The sequence below is a fragment of the Lepidochelys olivacea genome (genome assembly GCF_965140295.1).
Source record: "Lepidochelys olivacea isolate rLepOli2 genome assembly, chromosome: 7".
In the NCBI taxonomy this organism is placed as follows: domain Eukaryota; kingdom Metazoa; phylum Chordata; order Testudines; family Cheloniidae; genus Lepidochelys; species Lepidochelys olivacea.
In genome coordinates this window covers 123,236,848-123,252,415 of record NC_140417.1, presented here as the reverse complement: position 1 = coordinate 123,252,415, position 15,568 = coordinate 123,236,848, and the positions used below count along the sequence as shown (strand labels likewise).

At 59.2% G+C, this 15,568-nt stretch overlaps 1 protein-coding gene across 1 annotated transcript; it reads right to left on the bottom strand.

The window, feature by feature from the left end:
• Positions 1-639: 639 nt before the first annotated feature.
• On the bottom strand, positions 640-14,949 carry SFXN3 (sideroflexin 3). Its single transcript, XM_084633283.1, has 11 exons — positions 14,864-14,949; positions 10,811-10,977; positions 9,888-10,058; positions 8,970-9,068; positions 8,452-8,527; positions 7,592-7,677; positions 6,850-6,977; positions 6,652-6,701; positions 5,515-5,564; positions 4,518-4,565; positions 640-3,156 (listed from the first exon to the last, which is right to left on the bottom strand). The coding sequence occupies exons 2-11, from the start codon at positions 10,972-10,974 to the stop codon at positions 3,060-3,062; spliced, it is 969 nt and encodes a 322-aa protein (XP_084489409.1). The 5' UTR covers positions 10,975-10,977; positions 14,864-14,949; the 3' UTR covers positions 640-3,059.
• Between the last annotated feature and the right edge of the window lie 619 nt (positions 14,950-15,568).

The following is a 15,568-nucleotide window of genomic DNA, read 5'->3' as shown; positions in this document are numbered from 1 at the left end:
GGACAAATGCCCACTTCTGTCAAAAAAACGAGGCGCAGAGGGACATGTGCGTGGGGGGAAAGGGGGGCACGGCAATGCCAGCTCCCCGCACAAGGGGCAGGCAGGGCTCAGGCAAGCCGCAACCCCAGCCTTGTGCAGGAGGCAGGCAGGGATCGGCCAAGCAACTCGGGCCAGCCCCGCTCAGAGAGGAGGGCTTGGGCGAGCCCTGTGGGGGGGTGGGGAGGGCTCAGGCCAGCTCTGCGCAGTGCCTCGTTTTCCTTTTGGGAACTAGAGTCACCCTGGGCATCTGGGAGGAGCAACAAGCCATCTTCTGCAGGGAAGGGGCTAGACATGAACACAGCAGATCTCCTCCCTCTGTGTCTCTTGTAGGATGGGGCTAATTCTCCCTCCAGGACACAGTCAAAGGCTTGTCCTGCCTGCTCTTACTAGCAACACCACCCCCAGCTAATTCTACTTTTAAAATATCCAATTCCCTTTCCCCTCCAGAGCTGGGTTGTTTGCTCCGTGCACCTCACTCAGCTTGGCCAGGCGGGTCAGTTTCCTGTCCCGTTTCTGGCAGTAACAGGGGAAGGTTGATACCCAGCCAGGACTAAACTTCTTTTCATTGAAATTCTTAAAGGTCACAGAAGCATTTCTGTCTGGTTTAGATGTTGTAAAACATGCAATTTTTATCTGTACGGATATACACACCCACCCACAGCACAAAGCACCATGACCTTAAAGCAGTGTGACGGGATCCCTTTAAACATCACATGTTAAAAGGGAGGCTGATATAGCAAACAACAAGGTGATCTTACAGCAAGGAGACAAGAGCCCCGTAAAAGTAAACATGTTCAAAGGGCGTCTAGCGGCCCCAGGATGCGACTTGAGCCTGGAACAAAGACGACATTAAAAAAAAAAAAAAAAAAAAACCCTGGGCTGGTTTTCGGAGATTAGAATGTGTAATTTGCTCTGGAGATGAAAGGAGCGGAAAACCGGATTAAGTTGCTGACCTGGAGTAGCCTTGGGCCCCGCGTGCTTAGCTGTGACATTCCCCAGCCCTTTCCATTAGAGGACAGGCAGCTCAAGCATTTCCAAGCCGTCAGATCTACTTTAGCTTACTTGATTATGCTATTTTTAAAAAGATGCATGCAGACCCCTGATCCTGCACCCACTGAAGCCAACAGTACAACTCTGGCAGATTTCAGCAGGGCGGGATCAGGCCCTGAACGAGTCAGATTTTAAGCTAGATTGTGCAGGCTGCCACAGAGCTGTGATTATTGGAAGAGTCTCCATACCCCTGTATGGTTTCGTTCATTCAGATAACGAAAGAGGGGTGGGCTTCCTCCTCTTTTTGTGCTTTATTTATCAGTGATCTCTTGCGCCCGGCAATTGTCTTTCGCATCCTAAAACCACTGCGATGCATTTTCCCCTGCACCATACGTGTATTGAGTCAATATTCCCAATAAAAGGGGGCGGGGAGGGCCTGACTTTCCCTCACACCTCCCATAGTGCGTTTAAAAGGGGAAATGCAATGGACAGAGGGTTAAATCTGTGCAGCCAGGCAGGGGAATTTCCTCATGGACAATTTAACTCTCCCCCGTGGAAGTTCCGTTAGGTTGCATGTGCAAGGTATCAGAACTGGCCCTGCAGAGACAATGGTTAGGAATGAGCCAGCACACACACAGGCGTGGAGCGTGCAAATACACACACACAGACACGAGTGAAAGCTGGGTCTGAACGCCAGGTTCCAAGAGCAGCCATGGGCCCAAGTGCAAAGCTGAGTTACAGCTCTGGGTCCGGGCTTTCCCCACATTCAGGAATTGCAGCTAATTCTCCTCTGGTAGGCAGAGAAACCCCAAATCAGGATACCCAAAACCCCCTGGGGTCCATCTCTGCAGCAAGCTCTCTTGTATAGCAGTTTCTTTCCCCCTCTAGATCTTTTTCGGAGAGACTCTGCTGTATAAGTACACAGCTTTCCCCAGCAGTCAGTCCACCTCATCAAGTGTCTATAAACACTGCACCAGGGTTGCTTAGCTGCACTCTATGAGTTTGGAAAGGAGAGACGGGCTGTGTGACTATCTACCGCCTGACAGAGAAGCTAAGTCGTTTCGGTCTGTGATGAACGAAGCAAGCCAATACTAAAAGGACCAAGAGCATGGAGGATGCCCTGACCCGAGAGAGATCCTCCAATATGGTGAAAGGGAACAGCCAAGTCACACTGTATACAGCTGCCCCATCCCTCATTATGGTGAGCCAACGCACTGAGAAGACACCTGCTCACCCACCTTGGATTGGCCTACTCCTCAACATGCCAAGCCGCTCTGGGCCTGCCGTACTGGAAGATGACCAGATGTCTTCCTCCTTGGCTACTTCCCTCCCTTAGGGAAGTCAGATGAGCTCCTGTCTTTGCTGCTAAGGCAGGAAACCATCCGCAGACACAGCAAGAACATTTAGAATGATCTTTCAACGTGTTGTAAAATTCATGCCTAGGCACTGCACCAGAGCCATGCCCCACTGTGACTCTGGTCCATTCTACTGGGCTTTCTGACAGCACTGGCCTCAGGTCAGTTTTGAAATCCCACCAGAGAACAACAAAGCTGGAGGAAAACTCGCTTTTCGGCCCTTGACATCTGCTCGCCCTACGAGCATCACCCACTCCAGCCTCTTCTCCCCACTGAAGCGTCTCAAGAACATTACTCTCAAGAGCAGCGAAGATGGACATGCGAGCCACTGTGGGACCACGCACAGCAGGAGAGTGGAGTGGAGTGCAGGAAAGGTTACTGAGGGGCTCTGGCCACTCTCAACCTGCCACCAGAGAGAATCAGCTCTGCCTGTTTCGGTTTTGTTCAGGAAAGACAATCTATATCACAGCTGCATATATCACTACCTATTGCTAAGGGTCATCCGAGTCCAAGGAACCTACACCGTACACACAGGACAGCCAGAAATAAAGCAGCAGCTCACAGGGGTTATTCTAGCACAACATTTAACATTCTCCCTGGACACCTGGGTTCCGATCCGTTCCCTGATCTCTTCTCCCGGCATCTGGGGGACGGGAGGGAGGGAGGGAGCCTCGCTTAAAGCCCTTTGTTGAAATACACAATCTCCATGTTGGGGTTCTTCTCCCGGATCAGAGCTTGGACTTCAGGCTCCAGGCGACTCACTCGCATCGAGCTGCAGAAGGGAGACAAACCCACTCAGAGAGGAGGCAGGGAGGGCATGGGACTTGTGACTACTGGTTGGAGAGGTGTCTAAGGAAGCCTCCCTTTCCGTACAGGTGGGAGAATGCTCCAAAGTCAATCCATCATCCATCATCACCCACTTTAGTCTCTCTTTTCTGCTCACAGGCAGTCTGCAAACAGATTCGGATTTGAACAGCTCTCCCGGTTACGCAGAATCTCCCGGTAAATGCACTATTACGTGGCAAGTCTCAGCCTACGGGCTGGCTTGCAAGCTAGTTGCAGCCCGCGAGTGGCTGCCTACGTCACATGGGAGCGTTTTTGCTCTGCCAGCGGATGGCTGAGACTTTTAGAAAGCGGAGGGGGGGCGACACAGAGCAAAGAGAATCCAAGACGGTGGCACAAATGTTTCCTGTGCCAGCCATTGCTAACGGCCCTGCAGAGACCAGCTGCCCAGAACGCCCTTCTGCTTCTCTTGGCAAGAACTGGGTAACGCACAGGATGGGGCGGTGCATCCAGAATCACAGGGACCTTGAGAGGCCGTCAAGTCCAGCCCTGTGCACTGAGGCAGGACCAAGTAAACCTAGACCAGCCCTGACCGGGGTTTGTCCACCCTGGTCTTACAAACCTCCAGTGATGGGGATTCCACAACCCGCCTTGGAAGCCTGGTCCAGAGCTTAACTCCCCTTAGGGTTAGAGAGATTTTCCCCAGTATCTAACCTAAATCTCCCTTGCTGAAGATTAAGCCCATTCCCTCTTGTCCTACCTTTAGCGACAGTGAAGAATAATTGATCACAGCCTCTGGCTTCTCTAACTGGTACAAAAGCGTCTCCAGGGAGTTGGGGAGCAAAGATGTCTTAAGCCAGTGGTTCTCAACCACTGGGGGTACACAGAGGTCTTCCAGGGGGGACATCAACTCATCTAGAGATTTGCCTGGTTTTACAACAGGCTACAGAAAAACCACTAGAGAAGTCAGGACGAAAGAAAATTTCATCCAGATAATTTGTTTATACTGCTCTATATGCTACATACTGAAATGTAAGTACGATATTTATATTCCAATTCATTTATTTTACAATTATATGGTAAAAAGGAGAAAGTCGACCATTTGTCAGTAATCATGTGCTGGGCCACTTTTGTATTTTTATGTCTGATTTTGTAAGAAAGTTGTTTTAAGTGAGGGGAAACTTGGGGTAGACAAGACAAATCAGACCCCAAAAGGGGAAAGTTGTCTGGAAAGGTTGAGAGACACTGTCTTAAACCACCTTTGTGCATAAGTACACACACAAACCCACCCCCCCCAACTCCTAAGGCCCAGGCGTACAGAGGGCCCGGCAAAGACCGGCCAACCCCTACCTTTTCTGTGGGAAGAGGGCACAGCACAGCGGGGTCGCGAACACCAGGCTGCAAAAGGAGAGACACCAAGAGCAGAGCTGATGTCTAACGCCTCGGCCCACGAACTGCTGCAGAGCCGAAAACGGCGGGAACAACGCAGAATCCCATGGAACAAGAGGCTAGAACTGGGGCAGCGCTGGCATGAGGGTCACTGCAGCCCCACTGCAGGGAGGAAGGACGGACTAATGGTCAGGGCTCCGGGCTGGGACTCAGGAGACCTGGGTCCATCTGCAAGGTGGGGCTGTTACACCTCCTGCCTGGGGTGTCCCAATGAAAGCGAGGTGCCAAGGGACACCGTAATTAGGGCTGGGTCAGCACCTAGATGAGACAAGGAGAGACACCGCCTGCAAGGAAATTCCATTCACCCTCCTCTGCCTTCCCCAGATGAACCTCCCAGCCAGCTTCCCTTCCCCTCCCCAAATCACTGTAATGGGGCAGTTGGCTGCTGATCTGAACTATCCAGACCCCTTGTCTCTGCAACGCTGAGCTAGAAACCTCACCGGACACACATACTCCAGTAAGTTTTATCCCTTCCTTCCTGCTGCCAGGAGGGTGGGAAATACGATCAGGGTCTCTTGGCACTCCTCCTTCTGGCCTGACCTAGGAAGCCTCATGCCCGAGGACATCCTGCAGCAGGGAGTTCCACAGGGTGTGTGCACACCAGGAAAAGCAGCAGTCTGACCACTGTCTTGGTCTGAATTTCCTGGCCATGAATTTAACTGCAAAATGAATAATGATGGGGAGTGGGTGGGAAATGACAGGATCCCCTCTGAGCCTCCCAAAGGGCTGGCTTCACTTCAAAGGCTCACGGTGATTCCGGTTTGATCCCAACCGGTTTGAAGCAAAAGATGCTTCCAACTCCGAGACCAGGCTAGCAAACCCAGGGGAAAGTTGACCAAGTGGCTTCTTCCCATCAGCTGGGCTGGGCGAGTTTCCCCTATTTGCAGCCGTCGCTTACCAGAACCCCACCAGTCCGACCTGCAAGGGAGCGTTCAGCCAGGGGTATCGCTACATGGAAAGACAAGGGGGCTTTGGGTTAGCAAGAGGGTTACCGCTTACGGGGGCGTTCCCTTATACATCAAGGCCAAGGGGATAGATTAGCACTATATATTGTGTCAGGTCCGCAAGGCACTAGCTGGTGATCCATGCAGAGCTGCCTGCTCCTTTCCCGGTCCCCAGCTAGCTCTGAAAGGTGCTAAAAGTCCTTTCTAGGGTGACTTCTCCCCAGCGGCACTGGCAGGGGTTGGTGCACCACAAACAGGGCGGGCCACGAGACCATCACTGTCAGAAGCCAGTCCAGACCGTGACAATCCCCAGATCTCTGTGCACACATGGGGCTCGGCTCTGCACACACCTGTCAGGTAGGACTGGGGTCCTCCACTTCTTCCCAGAGCCATGGTCCATCTAGGCCCATCTCCCATCTCTGAGCAATCTCGCGCTTAGGGGTCTGTCTACACTGCGCCCAGACTCTGACTCAGGTTTAAGCCCTTTCCGTCCACACACAAATCAGCCTGATTTGGGTCAGCAAGCGCTCAGGGCCCGGGTCCTAGAACCCTGCTGGGAGTGCGGGTAAAAGCCACTCAGGTCCAAGCCCTGTCAGTTTGCAGTGTGGATGCAGCTCAAACCACAGCTCTGTGCATCAGCTTGGCTGGGAGACCTAGGCCCAGAATTTGTAAGCCCAGGGTTACAATGCAATGTGGATGCTTAAGCATGGGTTTGAAAACACAAAGTGGACAAGCCAGGTCCCCCAGCCCTGGGTTTACAATGCAGTGTAGCCATATCCTTATATGAGCTTTATACCATCCCCATCAGCCGGGCCAACATTAACCCTCCTGCCCCCATTACACCGGCCCAGGGGCGGGCTGGAATCCTGATACCATCCTGGGGCAGTGGGCAGATCTTGGGGTGCTCCCATGAATCCCAGGGCACATGTAGCAACGATGCCCTTGGCCAAGTGTAGACACAGGCGTCAGCTGTAATGAGAGGAGACCCCCCCCCCAAGCCGTGTAGTCGGGGTGCCATCCAGCCCCCTGGAGAGGCTGTTGGGGTGTGGCTGGGCAGGGAAAGCGACGGCAGCCCTGTGCTGGGGACTTACCTTCAGGAAGGCTCTCTTCTCCAGGGCATTCATGATCACGGGAGGGATGGCTGCGGGGGGCGAAGGAGAAGGAAATTAACTGGGGTCGCTAACTGCGATGGGCTTCTCTGGCAGGAAGCAAGGTGGGAGTTTGTGGCACCCCAGCTGCGTCCAGATCCCGCCCACGCGCAGTGCAGATCTGCCAGGGAAGTGACTCACCCATGGCGGGGGCGGCCATGCCAATCCGGGACACCACCACCTGAGCGATGGCTTGCTGGGCCGCTGCCCTCGACTCCCCCAGCCGGTTCCCGTCCTCATCTGTGATGGGGATCCCAAACTTCAGCTCCCTGCGAAAGAGACAAACCGGGGCCCCTTACCACTACTTGCGTGCCAGGGCCCAGCTGGGCCATAGTTTGGGAGCCTGGCTGGGGCAGAGGGATGGGTAATGGGGCACGGAGCCATTGCCCTCCACTGGCTGAGTCTGCAAACTGTGAGAGTGAGTGCGGGGGTTCTCAGCCCAGCTCCTAGTGGTCAGATCACTCGTTAGCGATCTCAGCAGAGAGGCCAAGGACTGAATTCCACCACGGCAGGTGGGAGGTTAAAACTGGCATGACGCTCACCAGGAAGCTGCCTGTGTCATACCAGGTCTGTGGTTGATGAGAGGTTTCATACCATGGCTAATCTCTGGGAAATGACCATTATTGCAGTTCTATAAACTAAAACAACCCTCATGCTTCAGGGCATGTGCTCACCAGCTGCGAGGGTCAGGAAGGAATTCCACCTGTCACAGCACTGCACTGCTGACCAAGGGCAGTATGAGGAGGGTGTCACCTCCCCCTACAGCATCAGATTGCGGTTACTGCCAGAAGCAAGGTACCTGGCTAGATGGATCCATGTCCTTCAACAGCATCTATTTCCCCCGCTTGCACAGAGCTGCTCTGTTAGGGCGAAGGCCCCTTACCTCTGCCGCATTAAAGGAATGTTGATGCAGTTAGCAGCTGCCACGGCAGCAAAAGGCACGTAGCGGCCAATAATTGACGGTAAATGCTGCAGAGGGAGAGAAGAGAGAATCACACGCCAGGGAATGAGACTATAGCAGGATAGAGGGAAGAATAATCTAGTGGTTAGAGCACGAGGCTCGATTCCATTCCTGGCTCTGCCTGAGCTGGTCATTTCATCTCTCTAGGCCTCACTTCCCCATCTGTAAAGTGGGAATAACAACTTGTCCTACATCTGCCTTGTCGGGTTAGACTTCCAGCGTGTCAGGGCAGGGGCTATCAGTCACTGCACGTCCATCAGTGCAGCACCCGGGGCCCTGATCTTGGCTGGGGCCCCGAGGGGGGCTGGAAATGGCTGCTCCATTCTCCAGCGGATTCCAGTTGGATCCCAGTGCTCGTCTTAGAGCCATCGGCTCTGCTCTCATTAACCCCATGGGCACAACTCCGGGGAGGCTCATGGACTTCCACCCCAGTGGGAGATCCGAATCGGGTCTATTATTGTCTGCCTGCATCGCTGGGTTAGCTGGGGCAGAGACACGACATGGGGCATTGAACACCTGGCGCAGGGGGATGGGTGGGAGCAAAGTGCTTGGGGCTTCCCCAAGCAAGACCCCATCCCCCACCCCCGCAGCCCCACCCAGGGCTAGGATAGCCTCTAGGTCGCTCCTGGGGGGACGGGCGTGGATCCAGAGCAGCCGGGAGCTATGGTGTTGCCCCTGCTGCCTGCCGGCACATGGGTCCTGCCGCGTAGAGCCCGGGCAGTCCCCCTCCCTGGGCCCCGTGCCAGGCGTGCTCCGACTCGAAGCGGGGCTGGGCCCCCTACCTTGGTGAGAGACTTGAGTCCCAGGGCCGTCACGACTGCCCCGGTGGTGGCGCTGACGTAGGCCGTCCCCAGCTGGCTGCAAAGGAAACGGGCAAGTCCAGCGAGGCCGGCAACCTGCTGGGCAGCCCTCCCCACGCTGGTGCAGTCTGCATAGCACAGGGCAGCGTGGCGGGGCCTCGTCCTGCCAGGCCGCCTGCCCCACGATGAGCCTCTCTCTCCAGGCATGGAGGGCGCCCCCCGGGGGCCTGCCCTGGTTCTGCGCACCACAGGGCGAGACCAGCCCAGCAGGGAGCCCGCAGCGCTGGCTTCAAGTCCCACCACCCCGGGCAGGCAGCTCAAGCCCCCACGTGGCAAGCGACAGGCGGAGGCTGTTCTGGAAGCAGCCACCTTCGCGCAGCACACGGCAGTGCCACGGGGAAGGCACCAGCCCTGCCCAGTGGCACCAGTGCCCCGTGCTGCATGGCTCTGGCCGGCTCTCCCGGCAGGCAGCTGGAGCTCCATCTCTGCAGCTCCCTTACCCGACCGCGATGGGGGCGTCTCCGCTCCGGTTAGTGTAGTTCACAAGTGCGTTGAACGACTGGTTCACCCACTGCCAGAATAACACCGCGGGGGTCGTCCTGGGGAGGGCGGGAGAGAGCACGTCGGTGGAGGGAGAGGCAACGTCCCGGCAGCTCTGCCCCAGCGGACGGGAGACGGGACGGAAAGGGGCCCCGCGCCCACGGGGAGGTGCGGCTGGCGGAGTTAGCACGGATCAGCCCTCCCCATCCACACCCAGTGTTACATGCACCCACCCACCTGCGGTTCCCCCCGCCTGACCCCTGGCTCATCGCTCACTCCAATGCAGAGCAGGGAAGGGGGCCTCAGACCCCTACCCCAGGGCTTGAACATCACAGCATGTGGCTATCAGAATCCCCTGCCCTTCGCTGCGGCACTGAGCCCCAGGGAACCTACCCGGCAACGTTAACCTGGTGGCAGGTTACCAAAGGACGCTGCCCATCCTCCGTCAGGGCTTGCTCCAAAGTGCAACGGGCGTGGTGATGCGCTGCCACTGATCAGGCTGCACTACTGCCACCGGCTTAAGGCCAGCAGGGGGCGCTGGAGAGGTCAGGGGAAGGGCTCCCCGCCCCAGGGCCAGCAGGGGGCGCTGGAGAGGTCAGGGGAAGGGCTCCCCGCCCCAGGGGGCGCTGGAGAGGTCAGGGGAAGGGCTCCCCGCCCCAGGGGGCGCTGGAGAGGTCAGGGGAAGGGCTCCCCGCCCCAGGGGGCGCTGGAGAGGTCAGGGGAAGGGCTCCCCGCCCCAGGGGGCGCTGGAGAGGTCAGGGGAAGGGCTCCCCGCCCCAGGGGGCGCTGGAGAGGTCAGGGGAAGGGCTCCCCGCCCCAGGGCCAGCAGGGGGCGCTGGAGAGGTCGGGGAGGTCCCTGCCCCGCGGGACTAACGTGCCTGTAGAAGGTGAGCATGCAGCCGGTGATGGTCATGTTCATGGGCACCTGGGCCGACATGCGCCCAATCAGGAACATCTTCTCCCCGGTGTCGGGGTGGAAGGCCGAGTCGTAGATGTATTTCGCCCGCCAGAGCTGGTCCTCTGTCAGGCCCGGTGACACCGTCCCTGACCTGGGTGGTGCCAGGGAGAGGGAGCCGTGACTAACCCCATTCGCACCGGGGCCCCCCCACTCCCAGGGCAGATCGCCCCCAAATCATTGCTCCCTTGTGTGCCTTACCAGGAGCCTCAGCAGCCAGGAGAGAGCTGGCGGCTTCAGCTAGCAGCCCTGGCTGGGCCGGACATCTCCATGGAGCGAAAGCCCTACCATGGCCTCCTTGATGGGCGTCTCTGCTCTGGGTGCCCGGCTCCCCCCGCACCACAGGTTCCGTCTTCCCTTGGGGAGAAGGCTGGTGCCCTGTGGCTTCCTCCAGCACCTTCCCTCCCCAGGGTACCAGCTCCCCTGGCCGTCACAGCTACCGCTGGGCTTCCTCCCAGCCCTCTGCCATGGCAAACGTCCCTCTGTCCTTAAACCCCCCCAAAGCCACCCCTGCCCCTTCATGCCACTGCCCTCTGGCTCCCAGCCCCGCCCACATACAGGGTCCTGGCAGCAGAAGACCCCCCTCCTCTCCTGCCAGCTACTGCCCAACCCTGCAGAGGGGTCCCCCGCCTCGTTGCCCCCTTGACAGCTTGCTTGAGCCACTGGCACGGACCAGCTCCCGGCCCCCCTGCATTCAAGGCATCACCCCCAACCCCACCACTAGAGGTCACTGTGGCATAGTGGCCGGATTGCAGAGCCTCCCTCAGATAATGCCCCCCCCTCCCCGCCAGCCCCACCGCTCCCCAACCACTGGAGGGGAAACTCAGACCAGACTCTACAGCAAACCTGTAATTCTCAACCACCCTCCGGGCGTCTTCCAGCATCTTCCCAGACAGCAGGAGGTTGCGGGGGTCGGTCACCATGAAGAAGTGCTTGGCTCGCCCCTGGAAAGTGCTCTGGTCCCATCGCGGCTCCCGGATATTGATGTGCAAGGGCAGTTCCTCCGACATCCTCTGTGGGGAGACGGCGAGCGGGGAGGTTATGGGCTTGGGAGCAAGGATGCAGCGCACCCAGCACGGGGGCGGCCCTCCCTCAATCAGACACCCCCACACACACACGCGGCTGGAGGGGCGGTGGGTTCCCAGCTCTATTAGGGGAGGGGTTGGAACGTGGCAGCTGGGGGTCAGCACTCATCAGTAGGGGGCAGGATTCCTGTTCCTCTGCTCTGGCCCCACGGGGTCCTTCCTCCACTCCAGGGGCAATTCGTTCCCTTGTGTCCTGAGCAGGGGGGCCCAGAAGAAACTGTTCAATAGCTCGGCTGCATTGTCCCAGCACAGGGCACTGTCTCCTTCCTACTGGGCTTGACCTCTCGCTGAGGATGTCATGGGATCCCTCCCTCAGCCGAGAGGCCCTGGGGCTCTGCAATCAAAGAGCTCTGCCTCCCCGCCCCTGCTCAGCAGGCTCACACAGTGAAAACCTCCAGGAGGCAACTAGATCCACCCAGTGAAAGGGAAAGCTCAAACCACGTGCAAACGGACCGTCCCCTTGCCCTGCCCTTGGCACTGACGCCCAGAGCTGGGGACGCAGGATGCCTGGGTTCTATTCCCAGCACTGCCCCAGAGTCGTCATGTGCCCATGGGCAAATCCATTCACCTCCCTGTGCCTTGGTTCCTCCCCCTAGGAAACGGGGGTAACACTCCCCTACCTCACAGGGACGAAATTCAACACTGCCTGGATTCAACAAGCTGAAGGTGCAGCAGACGAGCAAAGGGCTAATAAGGGGAGCAGACTCTTCGGCCAGGGTCCGGAGCCTGGGGGAAGGGAGACCAGGATGCTTGATTCCCCCCACTCCCCCTTCAGGAGGGAGCAGCCTGTAGGACCCACACCGGGCAGCACTCGGTCCCCCTCTAGTGCGGGCTAGGCTCCTGCAAGAGGGAGTCTGACCCCCACACTGGCAGCTATGGGGAGCAGGTGAGCCCAATTAACTGGTTCTGTGGCACCTGGGGGGGTGCAGGTAATTAAGGATTAGACCCAGCTGGGGAGAACCAGGCTGGGTGGCCCTATGAAGAAAGGACTGCAGGGTCTCTAGGGATGAGTCACAGGAGAGTTGCTGTCAGGAGCTTAGCCCTGGGGACTGGGCCGGCGGAAGAAGAGCAGCTGGCGTGATGGGGTGCCAGGCAGCTGATAGAGACGCTAAGGAACCACCAAGAGCAGGAGTCTTCAGCTGCTGGCTGGTGAGAAGCTGCCTAGGAAGCCAGCACTACAGGGTGAGCCTACGCCATGAGGGGGCCATACAAGGGGGGAAACTGAGGATGAATCACCCAACTGCACCGCAAGGGGGCACACAGAGGTTGCTACAGCCTTGGATACCAGAGCGTGCTTGGCCTTAAGAGCCAGAGGGCGCAGGTTCAACCCCGGCAGCTGCTGACCCACCTAGGGGCGTGGGGTGACACCAGGATATGCTGGCAAGGAGCGCGGTGCGGGGGCTGGGAGGGAGGGGTCCCTGGTGCAGAGAGACCCTTAAAGGTTCGGCTTGCTTCTCTGAGCATATCCAGTCGGGGGGCGTGGGGGGAGGGGTCTTCTCCCAGCCAAGCCCCCGGTTGGGGTGACTGACATAAGCAGGCGAGCATGAGCTCAGGGTGTGGACTAGCCGTGGGGCTAAAGCAGAGAAACAGGAATCCTTCCCCCTACTGGTGAGTGCTGACCCCAGCTGCCACGTTCCAACCCCAACTTCCTCCAAAGTTACTTGCAGGCATTGGCTGAGGCCCCATCTCCAACAAGCGAGAAAAGGCAGAGCCCAGCAGAGGTACGTCTCCAAAGAACTGGGCCCATCTCTGACCTCAGACACCCCAGTGTCAATCCAGAGTGACTCCTCTTCAGTCAGTGGTGTGCCAGGGCGTATCCCTGGTGTGAGTAAGAGTCATGCCCTGGTGCCCGCCCGCTCTTTCCGTTCCTCTTTTGCCATTTGACTCCCAGCGAAAGTCTGTGCATTTCCCCCTAGCAACCAGAAAAACTACAGGCCTCCAGCTCCCTGCATCTCTGAAATGTCAGCCCTCCCTGGCAGCTCACCCAGGATTTATTTCCAATATTTATAATGCTGTCCAGCAGGAATAATCCCTGCGCAGGAGGAGGGGATGGCCAGTTGTCCTGAAGCGAATTGGATGCCAGGGCCTGCCCGCAGCTGAGCTGCTAAAGCCCTTCTCCCCGGCTTGTTTTGTTCTGTTGTTTTTAATTCTCGTGTTTCCCCCAAAGCAGGCGAGTGCCGTGCAGAGAAGTGACTGTTTCACCCCGAGCCGGTGGCCAGAGGGCATGAGGCTGCCCCAAACACCGAGCGCCGAGGAGCAAGGGACTGCAAGGTATGAAATCTGGACCCAGAGCTCATTTCAAGGGGCGAGCAAACCTACCAAGGTCTGCTAACTCCATCCCAAAGGGCAATCCCCCCATTCGCCAGGATGCCCTGGACTTCGGACTAGATCCTGATCTCACTGATATCAGCGTAACGCCAGAGTAGATCTGGGAAAGTCCCTTTGCCCTCTGTGTGAGCCAAGTCAGACGCTGGTCCATTGCCCGTACCTCCTGTGGGCGCAGGAGGGCACCAGGGCAGCCTGCCCGCCCCCTGGCAAAACCTGGCTTCCTGAGAGTAGAAACAGGCCTGAGCCAACAGCCTGACCGCCAGACAGGAGGAGGGTTTGAACTCCACGCCCTACTCTGCAAGTAGCCCCTGTTTCTACAGCCCCCCAACAGGCTTGTTCCCTACACTACATACCCCTAGGGCCTTGTCCCAGCTGAGTTTGAAACGACCCAAGGGGGCTCCACCATTCCCCAGAGGAGACTATTTCCGCAGGGGAGGGGGTGGAGAGACCAACAGAGGCTGCGACAGATGGTAGGAGATGCAGAGGAGAAGGCTCCTGCGCCCAGGGAGTGGAGTGAGACAAGGACGAGAGGCAGGCCAGGGCTGAGGCTGGACTCCCAGCGTCTCCTCTCTACCCACCTCCAGGGGACTGACCGCTGCTCTTAGCATCATCTGCCTGGGAGCTGCTGGGGGGGGCCTCTGGGAGAGGCAGCAGGGGGAGGGAAAGCGGGGGAAGAGGTTGGCATGCTAAGATGCACCAAGCCCTCAGCACCAAGGACCACAGTTCCTCCAAGCAGGTTTCCCAAACCTAGGAGGATGCCGGGCGGGTGATTCTGGCCTAGCCCTGGCAGCCAGCGCTTAACGCTAGCCCCTCGGCCAATGCCCTTGCCACCAGCCCCGCTCTGCTGCTCGCCCCTGGCCTGCGTTGTGCCAGGCGCTTGCGGTGAAATCCCACTGGGTCACAGCTCCCTAACCCGGGCTGGTTAGGTTAGGTTAGGGCTCCCTAACTGGGCTGCTCCAGCTAACCCGGGCTGGCTGACAGGGGAGCGAACCCCCGGCCCAGCGGGGCTCTGCACTGAACCCACTGGCATTCTGCGGCCTCCCCGCAAAGCCCGGCAGGTTTGACTGGGGAGGGGCCCAAACCAGCCCCCACCCCCCCACACTTCAGTGGCCGGTGCCCCTGGGGCCCTGCCTAAGTCCCGGAGCCCAGCCCTGCGCTGCCCACGGTGCAAACCCAGCCCCGGAGCCTGGCGCTAAACCTCAGGGAGGCAGTGGGGGGCACAAAGCCAGGCAGACGGAAGAAGGCTGGGCTGGCCGGCTGCGGCCACGGGGGGGGCAGGGAAGGGAGAAGCGACACCCCCTCCCGCCAGCAGCGCCCGTGGGTGGGGAGGGGCGGCGCTCCGGGCACGCGTGGGCGCTCGCTGGGCACCAATGGATCCCGGGCGCCCGCACGGCTGGAGGGCGCCTGCTCCCCGCGCCCAGGCAGCCGCACGCCCGCCCTCCCTCCCCGGGGCGCGGGGCTGGCTCCCGGGACGGCTCCGACTCACCGGCTCGCCCCGCGGCTCGCTGACAGCGCCGGCTCCCGCCCAGTGCGCAGCGGCGCCGCGGCCAGGCACCGCGCAGGCCGGAGGGCGGGGAGCGCCGCTGGAAGGGGCCGGGCACTGGCGGGGCGGAGCTCGGCGGCTCCCCGCGCTCCAGGCTCCGGGCGCCCGGGCCGTGCCCAGCCGGGTGGGGGCCGCATGTCCCGGGGGGGGGGCAGACCTGCTCGCGGGGCCCGCAGCGGGGCCAGGATCGGGCCCGCCGTGATCCGTGCAGCGGATCTGGTGTCCTCGCCCGGGCTCCCTTCCCCCGCGCTGGGGCAGTTTGGCACCAAGGGGGCATTTGCCCCGGCCCCCCCAGGAGAGGGCTGGCAGCGCGGCCGCCATTCCCCGGGCCGGGGCCGCCCCAGGGGGCTGCCAGGTGCAGCTGGCGCTGCCTAGGAGCTCCACTCACAGGCTAAATGGGGGATGCCAAATCTGTGCCCCACTGGCCATCCTTGGGGCTAGTACCAGCCGCCTCGGGGCACCCTGCAGCAGGTGCCTGGCACCGCGCCACGGCTGGGCAGGCTGCGATTGCCGATCTCAGAGGTTGTCTGACCCCAGACAGGCCCCTCCGTGCCCGTCCTGCCCTTGGCATCCCAGCCCTTCGCCCACTACCAGGAGGAAAGCCGTGAACACAAAAAAGACCCTGCAACATGTGGCTGCGTTTACGTG